The 20,213-nt window shown below is 37.7% G+C and overlaps 1 protein-coding gene across 1 annotated transcript in view; it reads right to left on the bottom strand.

Annotated features, from left to right (window-relative positions):
- The window catches only part of LOC145662234 (solute carrier family 13 member 2-like), a 137,519-nt gene that overhangs the window by 18,863 nt on the left and 98,443 nt on the right, over positions 1 to 20,213 (bottom strand). Inside the window, exons 5-8 of the mRNA XM_081727577.1 lie at positions 18,956 to 19,117; positions 15,865 to 15,984; positions 7,050 to 7,244; positions 2,933 to 3,030 (exon numbers count right to left, since the gene is read on the bottom strand). Of these exons, the coding sequence (XP_081583703.1) occupies positions 2,933 to 3,030; positions 7,050 to 7,244; positions 15,865 to 15,984; positions 18,956 to 19,117 (575 nt within the window). The remainder of the gene's footprint in view (positions 1 to 2,932; positions 3,031 to 7,049; positions 7,245 to 15,864; positions 15,985 to 18,955; positions 19,118 to 20,213) is intronic.

The following is a 20,213-nucleotide window of genomic DNA, read 5'->3' as shown; positions in this document are numbered from 1 at the left end:
ACGTAATTGAATAATAATTACCTTTATGACATGATGATGTGAATTTATTATTCAGAAATTTGTAATTAAACTTCGGATGTTTCTTCCATATTCGTTTTACTTTATTTCATGTTACTTCGTTATATATCAGATATAATTTAATACTTCTGTAACAATATAACTTTATGAAACTGATTATTGCATCTCATGCTTCATTTGAATTTTGATCTTTTGTTAAGTTTAGCGTCTCGGTAATGGCAGAGTTCGACACGGTATCTGTCCATCGTACGATGGGAAAACACCCACCTTCATTTGTTTCGCACCCATTGAAGGATCCGAAGCTACGTTCTTTCCGGGATAATCGCTACGATACTCTCAAAATCTTTACCTGGGCTAATCGAGCTCTAGTTTGCGTTCTTTTCCAGAGAGAACTGGGATCTGCCTTATTTCATTACTTGAAATAGGACATTTAGTTTCATGACATTTGACCTCTTGAGATTTGCGATATTCTTAGGCTTATACTAAACACTAGATAAGTCCTTTATCTGTACGTTGGATTACACATAACTCAAATTATCTGTGCAGTTAGCTGTTGAATTTTCTGTTGCTCAAACAAATGTCACAGATAACCTTGGAAGAGGCCAAGAGTCACAGTGTTCAACTACCGAAGTTATTATTTTTAAATCTAATCTTCTCACAGAATTTATTGCTCTATCAGTCAAGTACCTGAAATAGGGCACCTAAGCTTCGTGACCTTTAACTTCTTGACATTGGTGACTTAATTGTTCGATTTAGACTATTCTTGGGTCGGTAGTTTAAGTGTATCTTGAATGACACTTTCTTTGGCTGAATTGAATTATTGAGAGAAGTTGCTGCAATGAGTACTGTCGCAACAAAAGTCAAGGCTGACTTGATAGAGATCAAAGATTACAGTTAACCATTTCTCATTACCATATAAGAAGCTATACAAATAAACCAATTTGTGTGGATATTTGCAAAAGTTTTATATCATATCAGAATTGAACATTACAATCCCACAAGCAAAAGGAAAAAAAAATTGACCTTTGACCCTGTAACTCATTAATCCTTGATGTCCTCGACCTTCCTTCCTTTAGTAATTCACAGAACTTCGGACCTTTGTTTACATCAACTTTCACTTTCCTAGGCTTTACCATTTCTATGGAACACGAAAATGAAATTTATACACGAATTTTCGGAATATATGAGAGAGGGGTGGAAGCACATTTAAAAACATTTCATACAGACTGTGCCGTTCGAACAAAACTCATACCACAGAATGCTGGAAGTTTCAAGGTCCCTGTACACCAACGAACATAAAGGACAAGTTTATGGCAATGATTGTAAAGTGGATGCTACTACTAGTTTAAATGTTATCGGACAACACAATGAGTGCATGCAGTTGTGTGTGGATCACAGCTTGTATTTGTAAGCCAAGACGATGCCAGCGAACGCCTATTGTTCAATTAATCGACTTCGAATGTGGGCAGATGGCTGGGCTGTAGAAAGCCTGTGGTCGCTCTCTAGCATTACCGCTCTTGACGAGTCAATAGTGTACACGATGGGAGATGGAGCCTCCTAGTGTCATTACGACACATCTGAACAGAAGTATCGTTCGGGCCATTCTAACAGATAGGCCGGCAATTGCTAGCGCAATCAGTTACGGTAGTCCCCTATGTGAGGTTATGAACACTAAACCGAACGATTGTTCAACGTAGGTCTTAGGTTCCTGTGTGTTTCTTGTAAGACTACCCCTGACATCTACTCATCGCTGAGAATGTCTTTTGTGGTGTGGAGAAAGACGAAGAGTATTAATGAATGATCATGGTTTAGTGGGTACTTCAACAGCTAGGTTATTTGTGAGATGAGACTAGGGGACGGTGGTATTGAGAATTGGCAGTGATTTGGCTCACGCAGTGACGATCGCATGTGTTTTGTAGACGCGCAATCAGACGTGAGCAGGAAAATCCAGCGTGTCCTCACACTCTCTTGCAGGACCAACACCTGACTTCTGATTTGAGAGCTACACTCGCCTCGCCTCCATTCAGGGGAATATGATCTGTGCGTCATTCTTGTCTTCTAATATTATGTAGAAGCTCTGTGGGACCCCCATCTTGTAGCAGAATAACGCACGTCTTCATACGGCAAGTAAAACCAGTACATGTTGTATGTACATGCACATGCACATTTAACTCTGGGTTACATAAATTCTGCACATAAGCCCTATCAAACACGTGTGCATACTCAGACAGCAACGACCATCGTCCAGTTACATCGAAATCTACAGACATTGTTGGATACCATACCATCAGGAGCTATACCTCTACCTGACGCTCGGGCTGATAAGTGTTATTTGTGAGGGTGTTTGAATAACACGTTCGGGGTACTATTGGAATCACTATCACCTGCTATTACTTTCTTCTTTTTCTTTCCTTCCTTCTTTCTCTTTTCTTTTTTTGTGTATTAAAACTCTCTGTCAGATCCGTAAATTCATATATAAATCTTTTCGATTTTCACGAAATCAATAGCATGCTTCGGAGAGACTCCTATTTTGAATATAAAATATCCTAATATACCGGGTTTATCGAAAGTTCGGGGCAATATGCGAACTCAGTTATTAGTAAACTTATGAAGAAAATGGAAGAAGTTGTTGGAAATAAATTATATTTAATCTAAAATGGTAGGATTTTTGCAATCGCACAAGTCATAAGGGTGTACTGAGGGCCTAATGGAATAGCTTACTAAATTGGTAACGTTGTTTCACATAGGGCGCTTTAGCAATGCGAAGCCCAAATCTTATTATTTTAGATTGAAAACCTTCTTCCGACAATCTTCTTCATGATCTAGTTACCATATGGGTTTTGACTTTTGATACACCCTGTACTGTACACAAACTTTCTGTTATTCATGATAAAGAGACTTGTGGTGTACGTACCAGTTCTTTCGAAGTTTAAGAAATCGAGGTTGGCAGGAATAAAGAAAAGTAGAGAGACCATCAATATTGCTGTAGAGGCATCCTTTGGGGCAGTTATCCTGTACAAAAGAGATGCATCCAGTTAGTATCTTATAATGACCCAGCTTATTTTCTCTTACAACTTAGAGATGTTGACAGGGAATTTAAAATGCAAGTAAAGTGAAAAAGAAACAAACAATAAAAGCATTCATTAACACTTTTAATCCATTGTCTGTAAAAGCGTGCTAGAATTACCAGATATTATTTTTGAAAGATTTTAACGAAACTTATCCACAATCGAATACAAAAGTTAATTTAAATTGCCTTTAGCAGTGTTCAGTTCGATTCATGGGCGTCTCTGGCAAGGGGGGGGGGGACGAGAGGGACATGTCCCCCCAATATTTTGGAGTACACAAAATATTCAATATTTTATTCCAATTTAATTTATTTACTAACGCCAGAATAACATTTAAATAATAATAATTATATTTATTTGAAATATAATATTCAGGCTTTGAAACTATTATAACAGTTCTTGATATACCTCAGGGGGGCCGGGAAGGTAAGCAGAAAGGTTACAGATGGAATCGAAGATGATAAACAGATTGAGCTAGTTAGTACGACTAAAATCACTTTCTTGGATGCCCCTCCCCCTTAAATTTCACATGCCAGAGACGCCAGTGGTTGGATTACTAGCTTTAATTATAGTAAGCTTCGTTCCCCTAAATATACAGTTTCAATTTAAGCAAAACTGTTGTACACTGCATTGCAATTAATAGCCTGACATCCTTCAAATGATCAGTAGATCGGCTCAGACGTCACAAATGCAGTACGCGTGACGACAGAAGAAAAGAACGGCCGGAGAAACCTCATGCAAGCGCTTGTAATTGAAATGAGTGGACGGCGAGAATTAACCCATGATGAAATAGCGATCATAATAGTTAGTACCTATTGTTTTTTGAACACTTCGTCAGCACAAATTTTTGGTGGTCTCTGCTTTAAAACCAGAGTCCCTGGCTCAGAGTCGATGATTTAGGGGTACATAGAAATTTTAAATTCTAGTTACCTTTTTAAGTTTTGGCAAGGATACATTAGAACTAACTATCACCTTAAATTTTGGAAATTTCTGAAACAAAGTTTGGTATGGCAGTATAGGACCAGATTATGTCTCTCTTAAGTTTGTTTGGTCCATCTCATTAACTTTCATTAGAGGAAAAAATGTAAATTTCGGAGGTTTCTGACTTTAAGTATGCTTTTTGATATAGTTATGATTGAATATAGGGACTCGATTCATTTTACAGAACCTGGTACACTGATGCTCTTTTCTCAAAATTTGGGAGGGGTACATATGACCATCCTTTAAATTTGGGAAGTGTCAAAAAATAAAATTTGGTGAATTTGTTTCTAGAACTTGAGTATATACATTTATAAGCTCGATTGGTCCTGTTTGCCCTCTTTTATGGGAAAAAATTATCAAGAATTCAAAATTTGGAGGTTTAACCTATTATATTCTCTTTGATGATGCGTTACTACATTTTGTGGTTAAATAATTTAGTAAAGGAGTTTATTCTCTTTCGTACGACATGAATACATTGATACATTCCTCTTAAATTTCGGGAAGCGTACATTGACCCACTCCTTTAAATTGAGAATTCTGTGAAAATAAATATTAGTAAATGTTCTCTAGAACTTGAATATCTAATTTTATAAATTAAATTGGTCCTGGTTGCCTTCTTTATGGGTAACAATTACCAAAAATAAATGTAATTCATATGTATTATCACGGAAAGGTTTGGACCTAATGTATGCTATTTGATTGCCTAATATGTTTATATGAATGAGTACAGGGCTCCATTCTCCTCAATAGGACTAAGGTATCATAGTGTAAACTTCTTAAATTTGGGAAATGTAAAAAAGTCCTTAAAGTAAAACTTTATAACAACTACCACTTTACACTATGAACCTTAGGGTTTATAGGTGTGATTCATAATTTAAAGTAGAATCTGATTGGTTGATATGTATTAACACACTGAATCTTAGGAACTGCATTTAAGACTGCCATTGTATTAGATGTATGGAGAGCAAAAGTATCCAAGGTGCTGAAGAAATACATAACTCATGGAAAGACATTATCAGAACAGATGAATGGTGGACGGGAACCAAAGCCGTGTTCGAGAGTACCGCAGAACACTAAAAGAGGATTGTAACAAACAACTGTATTTTCTAGAGCTAACGGAACAACTGTCTGGAGAATTCACTCAGCATCTGGAGCGATCGGTTTCCGATGGGAGTTCCACAAGCTCGACATCCAAGCTGGAGATTACGATTTTGAAACTGTTTATTCACCACAGCCAACGTATTTTCTAATCTCGTGTTGAGCTAATATTTAAAATTCATATTGTTATTGTCATTTATTTTGTAATGTCATTTCATCATTAATTTAGTTATAGATTATTATTTATTTATATTTATGAATCAATATTGTATCACATTTTGACGTTGTTTATTGCTATGTATAGTTTAACGACAATATATTGTATTATTATTATTATTATTATTATTATTATTATTATTATTATTATTATTATTATTATTATTATTATTATTATTATTATTATTAACGTGGTAACGTGGAAGATAATTAACAGACTGAATCGTGTGACCAGGTTTATTCTAGCAGAGGCTCTAAGAAACATAAGCTCAGGACTGACTACTTCCTTCCTACCATTGAGCATATGCTGATGTGTATCGTGATTTCATGCAGCTTCAATTAACATTCAAAGGACAAATTACTGACCATCTCTAACAACTACATAGTCTTAAATTACATGTCAGGCGTGGTTGGAGGAACATCAGGATAAATTTTGCATATTCTGTGGTCTATTCAATCCCCAAACTTATTATGAACATCTATGGTAAGTTTTAGAAAAGTGAATCCGTTGCAGATTTGCTTCTCAACCATCGCTGGTTAATCTGGCTGCATCAAGAATGGTCTACCACTGTTCTGGAAACGATTCGTGACTTTTATACGTTAGTTCAGCCTCAAATTCAAGCTTACTACAGGCCGTAAGATTATTCGTTGCCGTATTAACAAATAACTTGGATTTTCTCAAGATTATTAATTATTTTCAAAAGTTACTACAACCATTTTTCATAAATGATTTAATTCTGTTCTAGCGCCCTCACTGTATATTCTCTTTTCACTTTACTCTGAGAAGTTTGAGGAACTTAGACAAGAAATGAAAAGTTCACCAATTATAGGTTAAAATGAAGAGAAATGTACAAGTAGATGTTAGTGAACTTTTGTTAATCTTGTATTAAAATGTCTGGCAACTAATAGTGGTAAAGTCGCACGCTGCTTTGGAAAAGTAAGATCCAAATTTCATCTCTTTCTGGAAGTATTGTTGCTGTAAAACTTGCAACCACCAAATCACGGCCACTAAAATGGTCTTTCAGCAAAGGAGACTAACAAGAAGGCATGCAGGCAGCGATATTTATTTTTATTTACGGTAATAACTATCTTAGTAAAGCAAGCATATAACATGTTATAAGAGCGTTTAAGGTGAACAGTACAGATGTGTTAAATAGGAGGAATGATTTCGTTTGGCATAAGCAGTGCCACATCTATGTATTGTTATACATATTATAAATTGTTTACTTAATACAAAGTTTACGAAGTGGACAGTTAAAGAAATTTGGGCCAAATTTACCGACGTCGAGATGATGTCCAGCGGTTCAACAAGCGGAAGTTCACCAAAACTGGTAAGCATGATTTCTGGACTTTGTTTTGAAGAGCCTGAGACCAAACTTCATAAACAACTTAGATTTTTCAGAATAATGTGTCAACAATCCCTAGTAAGGCTTAAACACTATTCTCTACCTGAATCTTTACTTAAGACAAAATAGTATTATGTTATATGTTTACATAACTTGCGTCATAGCAACAGAAACAATATAAATTTTATGAAATGGAACAGTCATCCTATTAGATTTTATAATGAAACCATTAGAATGTTTTCAGAAAACCTAACACGATCCTATTTTAAAAAGAAGGAAGGAGATTGTTATTATTTACACTTGTTTATTGCAACTCACTCACCCAGCAGGATAAAGAGAAGCCCATCCAGGAATAAACTGTGGATCGCGGAAAAACCAGAGGAGAACCAGTATCACAAATAAAGCCAATGTCATCGACTCTTGAAAGCTCATTGGTCCCAGATCATGATATGTCTTTGTTAAGAGTTTCCTCACAGCTGCTGCCATCTGTAGCTCCTTCGCTTGGTCACCCTTTCGTCTATCGAAAAAGAAAGAACCTTTATTTCTGTTTGAGTTCTATGTTATTTTATGTTTAAAGACTTACCTGACTAAAAACTTCCTTCAGCCGAATTTAAGTTGGTAAGGAGGTGGGCTGATAAGGGCCATTTTTCGCCCATCAGGCCCGAGATGTGAAATGCATGGTTTCCAATAGTATACCTCATAAAAATAAGAAAACAAATATATTTTGATGGAAAGAGCTATAAATGAGAGGTAAAAAAAAATAAAAAATAAACAAAGACGTAAGTCGTGTGCTAATGAGGAACGTAAACACTAATGTCATGAGTTGGAATCAGATAAAGCAATAGTAAATAGAACACTAACGGCAAGAATAAGAAGAATAAAGTCTACTACGACTATGAGATCAATATATTATATCGGAAATAATCAAGCATAGATAATAATCAGATAACTGGAGACACTTGTAGCTAGTTTGCAGATTAGGCATCGTGCTTGCTGTCGTCATCCGAATCGCCACTGGACCATCGCGCAGCGGCGACATCTTGTAGTGTATGAGTATATTCTAGACTTGGTTTCTTAACTGCGGTGGAATTGTGGCGCCAGTAAGCCAGAAACCATAGTACGGAAGCAACATGCTCACAACATCCGACGACACGCGCGTCTATTTTACATTGACAGTACCACTGAACTCGGAGAACAGAAGCATCGTCATGATATATGTACAGAGACTACGTACCTTTGTCACTTAAGTGCTTGTGAGTGTAAGGATCGGAGACATCAGGTAACTATTTTTGGTCGTTGTTTTTCATCTTTCCTTCAGTATTGCAATATAACGTATCAATGACTTCCCATCGGTACTTCATTGACGCGTGGTATGTATGATTCTTCGATATATATATCTATTGCAGAATTTCATGCCATTCTGCGACTGGTTTTCCTGCTCGCACTTTTACTCATACCACTTTCAGAAATGAAACGCCTTCTCAATACTCCATAACGTGCTGTCTCTATTTTTGCTGCCCTACACACATATCCGCGCAAACAATACATTTTCTTTATATATTTTATTGGCATGCTGAGCATGTATTTTCAGTCACAATCGGTAACTTACATCAGAGCTGGAGTATCCAGTTGAACTCGTACATTACAGCGTATAAACGGTATTCATCGTCCTATACTCTCGCGCAATACATTTTGTTCTCTAATAGGTAGAAGGACACACTGAACCAAAATCAGTTAGTACTCATATCAAAGGTTACACAGCGTTATATTATGACGAGTCAGATTTATTTTGGTTCATCGACCCCTTCTTCCTATAAGCCTCCATCAAAGACAGCAAACATTACCAAAATGTCGCAAAACGCTGAAACGGACTCTTTTTGGGCACTCATTTCTATGACTTACTATTTTCATCATCACGTATCTATTATTTTTACATATGCAACATATCTTCTAGTATACAAATACATTGCAAACTTGTCGGAATCGGACACATCATTTTTCCGTTGTCTGATGGGCGAAAAATGGCCCTTATCCGCCCACCTCCTTTGGCGTTTGCCTTTACTTGAACTACAAGATTAAACAGGATAAACTTCATTTAAAACAAACATCCTTGAACGGTCTAAAACAGTGATGGGCAAATGGTGGCCCGCATCCAACTCACGAACATGTACGATTTGTACTTTTAAAAAATCTTTATGTGTAGCCCAAAGAGTGTAGCTTTCCATTGTAATATACTTAAATGGCGACTTTTTGCTTCGAAAATATTTTCTTTAATCTTTTAGTTACAAAGTTGACTCTGCAAAGTAAGACTTCGTGCTGCGACAGAAAATAATGGAGATTTCATAGGATTATTTTCAGATGTTGGTAGCCTTGACACATGAAACAAGAAGCAGGATACGCAAAATAGAACGAAGGTTCATAAAATCAATGACCTACACACATTCAGCAAATGCTACATCAGCGGGTGAAGGGAAATGAAACATGGCCCGCTATGCTATGGTTTTGAATGAATAACGAAAATGAAATGTGTTTTTTTTTTCTGTGTTCTGCTCGCAATGCATTGCGAATTTGGCATCGCAAGCGTAGAATCTGTTCGATTTTTCTACCTAGGTATTATTACGCATGATAAAGACAATGAAATTAGTCCACCATATAGAAGGAAAGAACATAGTACGTGAAAAATGTACAGGATTTTCTGTAAAATAATAAAGTAAAAAAAGCTTCATAAATTATTTTCCTAATTTGTAAATTAACGCCTCCTTCAATAGTTTCAGATTTTTGCTTCTTTCTGAGACTAAAATATATAACTCACTCACTCTATGGGCTATGAAACCCGGAGGTGCAAATGCCGCGTTCAGGAAAGCTCGCCACCGATTTCTGTTCTTAGCCAACTGGATCCAATTTCCACTTTGTATTCCTATTTCTGCAAGATCCATCTTAATGAAGGTTTCCTACATACTTTTGAATACTAAATTAAAGTGCACTTATGCATAAGTAACAAAATTAGATGATAAAATATATATTATGTTTTATCCAAGCACTCAAAATGTATTCATATCTTAGGAAGCACGTGAAGAAAGTGTTAACACGTAGTTTACTAGAGAAGCGTTTTCAATAAGAGTGATATTGCAAACGGAAGGATGAATTGATATAGAGATGGCACAATCAAAATTAGTTCCACAACTTATTAAAGCAATCTAATATATGAATACTGTACAGAAGGCTGTTTTATCCTTATGGTAGCACTTTGCATTTGCCACCAGAGGCGCTAGTTTCGCGTCAGCAACGTGACGCACGCAGTACGGAGTAGCCAGACACTTGTGCATAAGCCGTGCAAAGGAGAGACGTATGTGAGCAGAATGCCGCCGAAAATCGACCGTTTTGGGGACAGGTATAGCCGAATAAGAACACAGTGCAAGAAGAAAGGTTTCACAGAGTCTGATAAGGGAATTAATGCAGCCATCCATCGCAATGCAAACCCAGAGCAAACCATTGCCATGCGTCGTCAAAAGGGGCAAAAGAAGCAACCGGCTCCACAACGCAGTAAAGACGTCATTGCCAATGTCCGCCGGTTTGTGACCCAGGAGAATCCACCCACCCAACGTGACATAGCGAGGCGTGTTGGACGGTCAACTGCAACTGTACATCGAATCATATCATTTAAAAATAAAAGGTCTCTTGTTTTTGCTATTGTTCGGTTCGTTCCTTAGGTTGGTTATGAATATGTAATATGTTTGAATTGGTTTAATTCTGCCAAACATCTTCAGTAAAGATGGCTTATCACGTGTCATGAGCCAGCCAAGGAAAAGAAAATATCTTCTAAATATTTAATTAATGTAAATTATAATTTATTACACACACCCAAATGGTAATTTTACCCAATATTTCAAAAAATATAATAAAATAAAAATAAATAAAATAAAACCAAGTAAAATAAAATATAAAATAAATAAATAAATAAATAAAAGATTTAAAAAACATCTAGAGACTCTACGAGATGTTTAATAACACATAAAATAAAATTTAAGGAGTAAATACGATCGTAGAAACAAGTTGTCAAAATAAGTGTGACTATTAAAATTAACCTAACAACATATTTATAATATTAAAATTCATCTTATTTGTTGTTCCTTAAGTTCTTTGTAAGGTAACAATTCTTTTCACAACTTCTTGTATTTTATGTTGAAAAAGAAAGAATTCTAAAATTCTATAAATTTGAGATTAACTCAATGCTCACATGTAGTTTACATCTTAAATTGAGATCTACTTGCAAAACTTGTTGCGAATCTAAGAGTTTTTTTTTTTACTTCAAAAATAACAGTCATAGTATTAAACTATAAAATGAAAATGAAAATAGGATTGCTCAAGTGTAAAATACTCCCCAGACAGAACAAGGAATATAATGTCAGCTACAATCTACAGAAGTTCGCATGGGCCATGTAAACAGAAAACAGTATGCATGACAAACAATGGCGTCACAAGTTTCCGTAGCTGATTGATGAATTCATTAAACACATTGACATTTCAACTGAAAAAACTACTCATATAGCTATAATTGTGGGCTCATCTAATTAATTTATTTTGATTCAGTTTAATAAAAGGCCCCATTCCTCATGACCCCGCTCTTAAAATACTGTCAAGTTTGAAGGTGAATAACACAGTGTGTTAACACCAAGGCAATTTATTTTGGTCATGTTTTACATTGATATGTTGTACACCTGACGCACGAATCATTTTTCGAAATGTCTCCCCTTGCCCTTGATACAGGCACGAAGTCTGTCCGGCCACTGGTCAATAGCATTACGCACCACGTCCATGGGAAAATTGTTCACTGCTCGGGTCATGAATTGTTTCAGACTGTCGACAGATGGATGCCGTTTATGGCAGACTTTTGCCTGAAGGACTGCCCAAAGGTTGTAGTCCAACGGGTTAAGGTCCGGGCTGCTAGAAGGCCAATCAGCGGTAGAAATGAAGTGGGGGACGTTCCGTGCCAGCCAGTCCTGGGTTGTTTTCGCTTTGGGGCCTGTAGCGGATTCCTGCTGGAAGGTCCACCTTTCTCCAGGGAACATGGTAGCAGACAGTGGTTTCACTATAGGTGTTAGCACTGTGTCCTGATACACCTTGGCAGATGTTTTAACACCTTGTTCGCAAGAGTGCAACTGGGTTGTGCCTGAGTAGCTCATTCCCCATCACTGAGGCACATCACTGAGGCAGGATGATGTGCCCTCTGAACCCTTGGAGCTGCCTCAGCAGCTGCAGTCTATGACATGGCATACACACGGTCATTTTGGGAGTTGTAGGCCTGCTCAATTGTGAACACCTTTTCGTCAGTGAACAGAATCTTTCCGTGCAGATTGTTGGCGTAACGCCGCAACAGTCTCTTTGATTTAAGGACCCTCTGCGACAACAATGTTTGGGTCAGAAAGTGAGCATTCCGCCTCTTATACGCCCGTAGGTGTAGGTCACTCTTGAGCACATGAGACATGGAATTTCTGCTGATGTTCACCTCAGCAGCAATCACACTGTGTTCGAACAGGATTTCTTCGAATTCTTGATGCGATTGCTTTCTGGACGTGCGGGGTTTGTACCGTTCGTGGTCTGCCACTCCTTGCGCGGTCAGCTGCCGTTCCAGTCTCGGTGTATCGCTGTATAGCGCGCCAGAGTTGGCGTGGGTCAATGAAAACTTGACCCACGACCCACTGACCCACCACCCACCGTGACCCACGACCCACTGACCCAACACGACCCACTCTGACCCACCACCCACGGTGACCCACTCTGACCCACCACCCACCGCGACCCACTATCATCCACTGTGACATACTCTGAACACGATCCACGGCCTCTTCTTTACTGACCAAAGAGTTTACACTTGTAATAAAACAAGACTGTGAAATTGTCACTAATCGAAGTTTGAATTTCTAGTCAATCGCTCAAGCACCACTCTGCTACAATAACGGTGGATCTGACCTTTACGACATAAAATGGTAAAGTGTTTGTCAGTGAGGAAATTGAAACAATTCGAGGTGGGGGGGAAATTAGTGTGAGCCTAAAATATACTTGTACTAAGAGAGTATTCTTGCAAGTGTTAATTTCTGAACGCATTCCACAAGAAACTTCTATTCGCAGGAAAATACCCCTGTACAATATGGAAAAGGTTATGGTTTCTCAGTTTACAGTATTTTTCTCACAAAAGACTTGAAAAATCAGTTGTTCATAGGTTATAAAGGTGCTCGGGTACCCTCTGTGAGAGCATCTCCATAAAGTATGCTCATAATTGTAATTTGTGTAATCACTAAAACACCACGTTAAATCTAAGTTACAAATCATGCATAATTGCAATTATTATGAATATTTATTCAAAGTAGTTTACCTAAAGCAAAGAAGAGAGTCACTAAAAAGTAGGTACAAAGTTAATAACACAAATAAGCCATTAGTAATACAAGTATACATTTTCCGTAACTCGTAATTTTCCACCTTAAAACAAATCTGAAATCGGATCTATTTCCTGTTGGTAACTTTTTGGCGGTAAATCATCCGCAGTGGAATGATGTCCATCCTTCAGCCAAGAAATAACTAGCTCGTCTACTTTGAGCTTGTCTAGCGGTGGGCCATTAACATTGATGAGCAACAAGTTAGACAATGTTTGTGCACTTAATCTATTTCTAATATCAGTCATCTGTAAATTCATAAGGGGAAATCCCCGTGCGCACTCTGTCGTGGAAATTGATAATACTTCTACCGATTTCTGCAACTTCTCATCGACAATCTACTAGTTAGACTTAAGTCTGATAACGATTTTTCTCGGTCAGTTTTGAAATACTCAGCAAGAAGTATCATCTCTCTATCACCATACAACATCTTTTCCATATTGACCATGTCAGTTGGCAATGTCGACCCATGTAGAACAGAAACTTCATCTACCACGCCTTTGATAGGGAATCTTGTGAATAAATTATCAATTAAAGCCTGATAAACTGATGATTTCTTATTTGTTTATAAATTTAATTTTTGTAATTACACATGAAGGTTTGATACCATTACCAAGTTCCCTCCTCCGTTTAGAAAGCGAAAGAGAACGAGGTTTCTGGAAAATATTCAGAGGTGAATGAGAATTTCCCTCCTTCTTCAACTTCAATTACCACACTGCTGTTTGCCATGTGCCAAATTACGATGAATTTCAATTAAATTATCATAGTATAATTATTTCCTTGTTGAATTATCAATACTTTTCAGTGGAAAAAGGATGAAATTTCAAAGTTCCAAATCAAAGTAAGTAGACCAACGTAAAGGGGAAAAAAAAAGTAAAATTTTCCATACAATTATGCGTACAATACAAACTTCAAATTTCCGTGTAATTAAGCTCTCAGTACAAATTTTATGCCTATTTTTCTCACAACTTTATGGGTTGATTGCCCTGTGCTGTGAGCGCTCCATATAATAAACATAAGCTTCAGCAATTATTATAGCAGAAAGCAATGGATTTATGAAGCCAAGCACTGTATTTTTTGTTTCTGATTTTTTTTTTCTGAAATAACCGATCGTTTTCGATCATTTTTACAAACCAACTCACTACCAAGTTTCCATATATAGAAAGTGCCTCCCCCCACACACATAAAGGAGAATTTAAAAAAAAATGCTAGGACACATTCTGTTTATTTTCAATAAAGAGTTAATACACTGAATTTTAGCTCCGTAAGTTTAACGGCTTGCGAGATACTCATTTTTTTTTTCGCAAAAATTCGGATCCTCACTACCTCCTTAGGATATTATGCATTATAATAAAAGCAATATAACATCCCAATTTGGATTAAGGCCTAAGTACATACCAAAAGTAATTTCATTTGACTTTGCAATTTGACCGTGATGATCAGGCACACATAGTTACATTCAATTTTTTATAAATAATTTATATATTACAGTGATTCAAGAATGTATTTTTTCCAGTAGTAGCTCTAAAAACCCACAGGTCTCAAAAGCCAAGTTGCAGTGTAAGTCCTATTGCTATTATTACTATTAAAAATATCAATATCCAAAAGTGCCCGGTTTTCTTTTCACTTGGTTAGATATACTCACCTCACGTAAGTAGACAGAAACAAGTGGAAAAGAAAGGGAAAGGAAGGTCTTGAAAGTAAAACAGAGACAAATTTACCAGTCTTCAGAAGATATTCTCTACAGTGCAGTGAGCAGAGAGAGTCGGTAGATCATACTGAGTCGGTGGGTCGCAGTGGGTCACGGTGGGTGGTGGGTCGCAGTGGGTCACGGTGGGTGGTGGGTCGTAGTGGGTCACGGTGGGTGGTGAGTCACAGTGGGTCACATGCTGTTGACCCACGGCCCACTGACCCACTCAGAAAACTTGACCCACTTGACCCACTGGCCCACTCCAACTCTGCGCGATACATGAATCTCTTGCTGATTTGTAGAGGTTTAAGGAGGTTGAAAATCTCACCTGCTGTCTTCCCGACCTTGTGTAGTACAATTACTGCTACACGATTTTCGTAATCGCCCCACTCCATCAGAACTCAGTACATTATCAACGTATGTCATGAACAGTCTGACACACACTACATGCATCTTCCGCTTTATATACAGATGGCAGCACTGTGCCACTCCGGATGCCTACAGGGCCACTCCAAACTTTGTGACAGTATTTATGATATAACTAGGTATATAAAGATGTACACAGTAATCGCGCCACAATAATCGTGAGGATTGTTAGTATGAACACGGTAAATGAATTTTGAAGCCCTTTTAAAAGGTTTTCAAGCTTTACTTTTCATGATACTCATATGTTTCTCTGTGTAGGATACTACTTTAATAAGAGTTTTCAAAATAACCAACTTTCACGTATTGAAATCGTAGGAAACAGTTGTTGATACAACATTCTAACATTGTAATCTCGATTTCACGTACAATATAAAATAAAATAAATGAATTAATGTTTTTGTAAGTGTATTGCTTTATTGGTTTGATATTCCCTAAAATACCAGGACATACTCGTGAAGACCTTAGTCCTGTTATGAGTCATTTAATTTAACTCAAAGGTATATCACTATTAAAATAACTAGACAATGGAAATTCAGCCTTAAGATTCAGAATTAGAAACTAGGTAAACACTTAAAAGTCTTCCGACCTACCTGAATAGTCCTGTATATAAAATTTGCAACCATATCCATGCTAATAGTGTGTTCAGTAACATTCCTGGTACGTTGAATCCCATCCAAATTGCAAAATTAAGAGGCGACTCGGGAAAATGCCTGAGAGGAATAGAAAAAGATTAAACTTCAACCTCAATCATTTTGAAATTTTAATATTATCCAACATTTCCCCTCTCAGCACGTAAGATATGACAATAATTCAAAATCTCAAAAATATGGAATTTGAAATAAGTTAAACTGCATATTGAATTTCAGTGTCACTTTCCATAATCGGTAATCAAAGCAATCACTCACCACAAATGGAGGAAAATGACAGTCCTCAGATAATACCTATTCGTTTCCACATAATGATTGCTCTAATACTGTTCATGAACTGTACCTCTCTTTTTCCACCCTATAATTCCTTCTCAAGGACAATCTAATCCAAGGTTCCCTCGGTTCCAAGCACGAGTAAATTGTAAAGATTAGCGTCAGGAAGGGCATCAGGTCGTAAAAACCTACCAAAATTATTGTGGGAGACAAAGAACCTTAAAAAAAGATTCAGAGTGGGGAAGATTGCCCAAAAACTGCGATAAGTGATCAAGGGTTACCGAATCATGGACAGATTCGGTTTAAAAAAGTTGCGCCAGAAGACGAGAGAGTCGGAGAACAAAAGAATTGGTGTACGGATTGGAACCTTGAATATCAGAGCTCTAAGTGGAAATAGCATGAAGAAAAGAACCGACGCAAGACCTTCCTTAGTAGCAAAGTTAGTTGGCCCACCGTTGGAAAATGAGTGGGATTTGGTCAAAACGGTGGTGATGGTCGGTGCGAGCCTATAGCGGGAAAACTTACGTTGCCCCAACGTTGGTTAAATGTATGGTTGTGAAACCAGCTATTCTCCCGACCTTCACGCAACGATACTGGAACTGACTGTTTTCCCAACCAAGAAACATGTTACTTTAGCGTTAGCTATATGTCGGAGAACCCCCTCTATGAAAAGCACTTTTCCCACCACTCGGCCACTTTGTTTTATCGTTGGCTAATGGTCGCTAACTCCATCATACTTGATGCTGGTAGTGTGCGTCACTGCTCATGTGCAGTTCTTCACCGCCATATTGTTGTATTCCAATTACGTAAACTAAAGATGAGTTCGTGTTGTGTGTATTGAATCATTTTCCTATATTAATGTATAGTAAGCTTTTTAAAAAAGAAGATTTACAACGCACAACAACTGTCAAATATCAAACACTTTTAAAGTGTATGATTATGGCCGAGTTGCCTTCCCCGCTGGTCTAGTGGCTAGAGCGTGCGCCTTTGGTGTAAGGGATCCCGGGTTCGATTCTCGGTTGGAGATCATTTGAAATTTTAACTGTCCTCGATATTTCTGTGTTCGTGTCCTTGTCATTCTAGGTTACTGGAAAAAACGAGTAAAAGAAATAAAATTACGTAAAAACTTAGTAATAAGTAGTTAAAATAAGTTGGAAGCATGCCTGCCATACACTGCTGTTTCTGTTTGTTTGTTTTCCAGCACGGTCGAAGTATAACTAAAAGTTAATAGAATATTTAAAGATTAACTCTATGAAATAATCAGAATATCTCAGGAATATCATATAAAAAGTCAAACGTGCCGAACCAAATGCACCACGATCCTACCCCACCCGCCGCGATGACATGTTGGGGAACGTCAGGGAATTGTGCTAGATTTAGCTGGATAAATGTCAGCATTTGGACGGTGAACCACCATTCAACGTCGAGGTTTGGCCAGGCTAACGTAGGGAGACTGGTGGGATTTGGTTGGGTGAACGAAGGCCCAACCTTCGTTCGGGTAGGAAATCTGTGGGAAGTAGTTTGATGGTTTGGGTGGGAAATGGTTACCAAAACTGCCAAACGTGACATTGGGCCATCGTTGGTATGTCGCAACGCCATCATTTTACCAACGTTGGGCCAACCGATTTTGCTACTAAGGTTACGTAAAAAAAGGTGAATATCCTATGTTTACAGGAGACACAAGGAAAAATAAAGTAAGATAAATCAGCGAAGAATAAGTTATTTCCAATAGTGGTGAAAAACAAATGTGTAAAATGGAGTCAAAATTGTTAAAGGATTGATTTTGTGATAGATTAAGAGCATCAAATAAAATCAAATTTTAGTTTAACCCCTTTAGGCTAAAGGAGATGATGATTAAAGTTGTGAAATTACTGCTTTCCCACCAGAAATCGAACCCGGGACCACGTGAGAGTGTCAGAATAAAGTTAGGAGGTGATTTGGTGACATTAATGCTCCCATGTCCCTCGAGGGGATGCATGAAAAATAAAGCTTTGGTTAAATCTAGACCAGATATTAATGGAAGTACTTGAGGATAAAAGATTAATTGTTGGGGGTGACCTAAATAGATATGCAGGAAAGAGCAAAAAAGAGGAGGAAAGCGTACTAGGAAATAATAAGTTGTAGTAGTGCCATTAATAATTATATTGTCTGTATAAGATACTTGCAGAGATTTAGGATTTGGATTTAGATTTCTGGGCTTTCGGCATCTAAGGCCATTTAGCCCTTCACGTTTTGAGTGATGACGTACCTCGGCGAGCACACAATCCAGGGAAAGGGAAGGAAGAAAGGATTAGGAAAGGAAGGAAACGGCCTGGGACCTATAAGTTAGGTACCACCCCGGCATTTGCCTGGTGTGAATCAGGAAAACCTCATTCAGGGTGGCTGGCCTGAAGAAAACTTTTACACTTTTTCGACCGAGTGCCCTCACCGGGAATCGAACCCGGGACCGCTCGCACCTACTTGCAGAGAGTACTTGAAACTATACACAGGATTTGGCTCGACTTGACTCGAAACTCGACCCGAATTCGAGTCGAGTTGGAGGAAATTTTTCGAACCGAGTTCTCGAGTCGAGTCGAGTCTCAAAGATGTCTGTTGCGAGTCGAGTTTTAAAGAAAACTCGCTCGTGCCCATCCCTAACTTTATCTCCCACCTTGCTCAAAAGTGACGATAAACAAACAATAACAATAATAATAATAATAATAATAATAATAATAATAATAATAATAATAATAATAATAATAATAATAATAAGTACACTTACTTTTCGACCATCCCTTGGAACACGAGGTTCGTGGTGCTTCCAGTGACTGTGCCTGTTCCTCCGATGTTGGCTGCGTACGCAAGGCTCAGCATAAACCCTACTCTCATTTTTCGAAACTCTTTCTCTGACTTGTCTTCCTTCGCCGCTGCCGATTGACTCATCCTAAACAATCAGGAGATATCAGATGGTAGAGACGTATATATTATATTATATATATATATATATATATAACAATAATACAGGTTTAACTATGAGAAGTGATTAAAAATACGAATCAATGGTCTAACATAATATGTAATAATATCTATATTGTACAACACAGACCTCAACAAATAATAAACATATCACTAGAGGTTTTGAATTCTAAAATTGCATGCAATTAATGTACCTAGGTAAACATAGCATTTGTTCTAGAGAACACGAGCAACTCTTCGTATTGAATGGTATGGAGAATGATGAATCGGAGCAGTCCGGGACATGACTGAAAGAGATTGAATGCTAGATTGAATGCTAGAAAGAGATTGAATGCTTAATTCTAACACAATGCAAAGCAATGCCTTATGTTTGCAACCAGATCCGTATTCACAGGGGGGAGGCCCCCTAAAATTTTCACGGTATGTTTGCAAATGAACTATAATATGGCGATGAACTATAATATAATTGGATCTGACACTTCTTAACTTCTACCGGACTCCACTACATTTTTGCACTGGCTACGAGCCTGTTTGGAAGATTGGTATGATGGTATAATTTCCATATTTATTCATTTATTTTGCGTTTAACAGTACACTGTTGCGTGACATGATTCAATTTATTCTTCGATTGGTAAGTAACAGGAAGTATGCATTGTTATGTATACAAAAATAAACTAAATGCGTTTCGTTGGAACTACTCTATACTCCCAAACGATAAAATCCAACATTGAAACTGGGAATGGCGGCGGACCTACTATAAGGTAACCAAGAAAATTCTATCGCTTTTTGTGGAGTCTGTGTTTCATTAGCCCTCACACCGTGAGTTGAATGAGAATAGAGATAAGGCGAAGGTCAGTTATTGGTGTAGGTATATCCAACATACTACCTGGTTGTGGCAGTTCAGTTACACCGTGAACTTGGTAAGGACAGAGTGAACATAGGACCTCCACAGAGCGTCATAAGGGCGTGTATGCTGTACAAGTTCAAACTGGGGTCAAACGGCACTGCAGCGGGGCGGAAGATATGCGAGGCCTTCGTTGAGAGTATCGTGACTACGCGGACAG

This window comes from Thermobia domestica, chromosome 10 (assembly GCF_964235325.1).
Source record: "Thermobia domestica chromosome 10, izTheDome1.hap1.1, whole genome shotgun sequence".
Classification (NCBI taxonomy): Eukaryota; Metazoa; Arthropoda; class Insecta; order Zygentoma; family Lepismatidae; genus Thermobia; species Thermobia domestica.
Note: the sequence above shows the minus strand (reverse complement) of the source record. Positions and strands in the feature narration are given on the sequence as shown.